Genomic DNA, 4,856 nt, shown 5'->3' on the forward strand with positions numbered 1-4,856 from the left:
AGTTTTCTGATTCAATTTGCGGTAGTCCACACATAGCCTCAATGAACCATCTTTTTTGCGAACCAATACAATTGGTGATGCATAAGGACTTGTACTTTCCTTGATAACCTTTTTCTCCAGTAGCTTTTGGATATGCTCTCTAACTTCTTCCAGCTGGGATGGGGGGATACGCCTGTATGGAAGCTTAACAGGCTCCTCATCTACTGTTCTGACTTGGTGGGTTACCGTTTCCGTATGGCCCAAGTCCTCTTCCGAGGCAGCAAAGACATCACTATTTCGTAACAACAGGGCTTCTGCTTGTTGTCTCTGCTCCTCACTCAGTCCTTTCCATAGTAGTCCAGGTGTCTCTAGCAGCTTCATTCTACCTGTATCAGTTTGTTGGTCCCCACTTGCAACCATTCTTTGACACACGACACTATTGTCATCGATCATCGATGCAAGTTGAAGAGATCCAATTGGAGTTCTGGGATTTAAAAAGATGTCCTCATCTGTGGTATTGTATAATTGTACAATTATTCTCCCCCTACACGAATGAGCCAGAGTCGGACTGAGGATGATTCCCTTCGGAGTTTGCACAATTTGGTCCACAATTACCGCGGTTTGGGTAGGACAAGTGGGTCCTGTCACCTCTATGGCTTGTATTGATCGAGCTGGGACTCTCACCTTCCCTCTTCCAGCAACACGAACAAGGCCCACAGTACTTTTCTTGTCGATCCATCTCTTGCTTGTGACAACTGACGCATCAGCTCCAATTACGGCTGCTAAGGTCTCACCTGGCAAACCTTGCAGAACATTCATTCCGAGCAAAATGGGATGTTTTGGTTTATGTGATGTATTTGTTACTAGAATACCTCTTTTCGGAACTGTAATGCCAGCAATAGTCACATCAGCCTCAAAATATCCAGAGTAAGGAATATCTGTCCCATTTGCTGCACTAAGAGAAATCCAGTTTAATTTCTTTAGGGTCGACGGCGAAAATGATCGCTGGAAGCAATTGGAAGTGATGGTTGTGACTTGAGACCCACAGTCTACCACACTAGTGAGTTCCACCCCATTAATAAATATGATGCTTGTGGGGCAAATACCAATGAGCATGTTTCGTTCTCCATTTCCAGAGCCCCTTTCAAAACTCTCTGACTCTGAAGAGACACCCAGGGCTTGGCTCTCAGCCCTGGGTGTATTCAGTTTCCCTGTTGCTGTTGCCGACTGTTTGACTGTCCAGCCCTCTGTGTACGTGGATTGCCCCCAGGATGAGGACTCTCACACTCCCTTGCATAATGACCCATGCGGTGGCATCGATGGCACTCAATCTTATTCTTGTCTAGAGGAGGTCTCCTGAATCTCCTGGCATTGTCCTGCGTCTCCTCTAACTGACTTAGACGAGAATTGAAAATGCCCTGCTGTACTATCATCTTGTCAAGTAGCTCTGTTTGGCCTTTGATCGCTGCAGTGAGCCCCTCTACCATCTTTCCCATCTCGGCTGTGGCTTCGGCCTGGTAGGTGGTGCATTTCTTTTTGCGTGGGTTGGTGCCCTTAAGTTCTTCCTCATCCATCTCCACCGCCCAGTCTCGTGCCTCTAGAAAAGACAATTCTGGCTTTTCTTTAAACAACCGCTTCACTTCCCTCCTGAGTACTGGGTCACTCAACCCATCTTTAAACTGTTCTTTGATGATATTCTTCGACTCCGGAGCTCCTGGTTTGCGTTGCAATCGAGTCGCCAATGCAAGTAAGGCATATGCGTACTGTGCCACAGACTCATCTTCATTTTGTACTCGGTTATATATCTGCCGCATTAGTTGACTAGCATTCAGCTTGTCCCCAAAGGCTTCCAATAAGATGTTCATTATTGAATCAGCATCCTTCTTTTCTCTATCTGGGCGATGTTGCACCTCCTGCCTTGCAGATCCTTCCAGGTGAGCTAGCACGTAGTCAATAGCACTCTCACCCGTCAGCTTTCGAAGTTTAATTCCTGCCTTAATGTCCTCCACAAAATCTGAGACCAGCATGTTTTCAGTGCCACTAAAGGGCCTGATTTTCTTTTCCTTGGGCGGGAAATACACTTCCCTACTTTTCAGCTCCAATGACAGCTTTTCCAGCTCCTCCCTCATCTCTTCCATGGTCGTCATCTTCCTACCCTCTTTTGTCTTTTACTCCTTGATCGTTACACACCTGGCCAAGCCAATAGTTCTCAGTTATCTGAAGAGAAACCGCACCCCATCCGTACTACCAAATGTGAGGATACGGGTTGAAATTCATAAATCAGACGAAGCAGTTGTTTTTGCGGTTCTATTGGGTATGAGGCCAATCTTTATTTCATCATGTTCAAATCAAACAAAAGAGGGTAGAAGGCCCTTGACTGAGGTCACTTCAGTTGATATTAAGGTGTCCAAAATCAACTATATACATCAAGAATATCAGGATGAGACATCGATTACCGCTTCATGTAGGCACATGCAGCTACAGCCAGTCTCATCTGCTCACTGCATGTTTGAGCTTTTTCCTGCATGCAGTGAGTGTATGTCCACTGGAGCATATCGCTCCTCTTTAGCTACATTCCTTTTGTCCACTGGAGCATATCGCTCCTCTTTAGCTACATTCCTTTTGTACCTGACTAATTTGCATTATAAAGAAAGGGTTATTTCTCATCCCCTCACATTGATACTAAATTACTGTGTTTGACTTTGAAGAGCATAGCCAGGCATAGACCAAAAGCTTTAGTCTCTGTATTTTGGTTGTTCCGCTGAACTGCGTTGGCTCACTCACTAATACATAGACTGAAGAGCTTGGAGGCCCGTACGTACAGACAACGTATTAGCAGTAACGTTAGATCTTACATTCGGCGGAAACCCAATTTTCCGATCATTTTTTGTACATAAAATGTCACATTACGAAAGAGAAATCACATCCATATTTACGAAAAAATGTTTAAAATTCAGAAATATCGTACCTTAGACCGCAGTTACCGCTAATTTCTTTCAAATGATGATCGAAACATCGTCATCTTCGATCCTTTCGTTGGTCAACGTAAGTTGCCATCTTGGATGACGTCATCATCCTTACAGACGTATTTACCAGTCGCTATATATCGCGATTTGTGCCGCTGCTTTGCGCTTGTAGATGTGCGTGCGTTCGGAACTTGTCACTCGCATTGATTGGCCAGGAATGGGGATATCGAAAATTTAATCGGAAAGCCTTGATAAAAGCACAACTCGTTGACGGCTGCCATTTTTTTCTCTCCGCCAGAAAATTTAAAGAATAAGGAATAACCCGGGAAATAACTCATCGGTAACGTATATTTTTCGATTTTTTATAGAACTTACATAGTATCAATAGAAAGATTAGAGTCTAACGAAAATAGTGGGCCTTCGTTCAAGATAATATGTCATTTAGAATCTAAAAGAAATTAAAATCTGGACAAAACCCGTCCTCCGAATTGCTGACCAGATTACACATGCAGGCTCGCACTAACACACTACCGTCGGTGAATGGGGATTATAGTAAAATGTCAGAAATTGTTGAATAAATCCCCAGAAACGACAGTTATTCCTGTCTAAGCTAGGTACGCCACTGATAATTCAAATCTTCATCCAAATCTGTTGAAACTTACCTCAACATAAAGAAAATGTGTCACCCATTACGATGATGCATTGATTAAGACATATGATGAAGAATAACTCAAGTTATGATTTTTTTAAGAAATGATTTCTAAGTATTATCCATTCCGAACGAATTGTCGACCATCGAGTATCAATCACCACCGCGCATGCGCATTCGGGGATTGCCAATTCGGGGCGGAGATTTTACATCGCGCATAAACGCTTCTCGCGGCATGGTGACGAAGCGTAAGTGCGCATCATTTGTGAATGAGATTGGTCATTTTCGCGGCGCTCATAAATATGCATGTGCGTTCATGATACGCATATATCGGAGTATTTTGTTGTTTTGCAAGGCACAGTGTGCAAGACGATTGATTTGAGACTTGAAGTTAATTTCACATGTTTTAACTTGATTATCTGAATTACAGTGCACAATTACGACATGGAAGACCATTGGGATGGATTTCAAATATAATATGTAAGTGAGTTGATAACATTTGGTTTTGCATCTTTCTTTTTTCAAGTTGTTTTGAGATCGAGAATTTTTTCTTTCATTTTAATCATCATTTCTTGTTTCTTGTCTGTCCACCGCAATTTTTTGTAGTCCTATGTTAAATGTTCCCCTTCAGTACACTGATGCCTGAAAGTATGAATCCGAAAAATGCACCCCCCCCCCGCGTTCATCCTGTCTCTCGATCCCTAACAATAACATTAAAAAGGATAATAACATAAGCTGATACTAGATAGAGTTTTGACAAGTTATTAAAGTCGTTTTTTTTTTTTTTTTGGAGAGGCGGGGTGGGGGGGGGGGTGATGTAATTCCCATTCCCCCCCCCCTCATTTTTTGTTTTTATTCGTGACTTGATATCCTTGCCTTTACGTGATTTCCTATGCATGCTCAATCCTTGAAACTTTACATAATTTTAAAATATTTTTACAGATCCATAGTACACCATACAGAACTTTTTTTAAAGGAGCTAGTCTCAAGTTTGTCTCTCTGTTTTGTTTCCTTTTCTGTGAGTTCCTTTCTTCTCATTTTGTTCCTCTCCTGTACTAACTTTACAACCATTTACTTTTGTTTTTGCTCCTCTAGCCTCACTTTTTTCCCAATTTCATTGCATTCATTATTTTGTTTTCTCTTTCATCTACAGGAAATTTTTGTAGCCAGGAGGCTGTATCATTTGATGAAAACATCAGTTTGGATTCGACCTTACCACAGAAATGTTAGGGGCCCTATGAAGCATTGCATCCGCTCTGCCA

The 4,856-nt window shown here is 42.3% G+C and overlaps 1 protein-coding gene across 1 annotated transcript; it reads right to left on the reverse strand.

The window, feature by feature from the left end:
• Positions 1-441: 441 nt before the first annotated feature.
• On the reverse strand, positions 442-4,856 carry LOC135155652 (uncharacterized). Its single transcript, XM_064105393.1, has one exon. It carries the CDS (start codon positions 2,124-2,126, stop codon positions 1,182-1,184), a length of 945 nt encoding a protein of 314 aa, XP_063961463.1. The 5' UTR covers positions 2,127-4,856; the 3' UTR covers positions 442-1,181.

The sequence above is a fragment of the Lytechinus pictus genome, chromosome 10 (assembly GCF_037042905.1).
Source record: "Lytechinus pictus isolate F3 Inbred chromosome 10, Lp3.0, whole genome shotgun sequence".
In the NCBI taxonomy this organism is placed as follows: domain Eukaryota; kingdom Metazoa; phylum Echinodermata; class Echinoidea; order Temnopleuroida; family Toxopneustidae; genus Lytechinus; species Lytechinus pictus.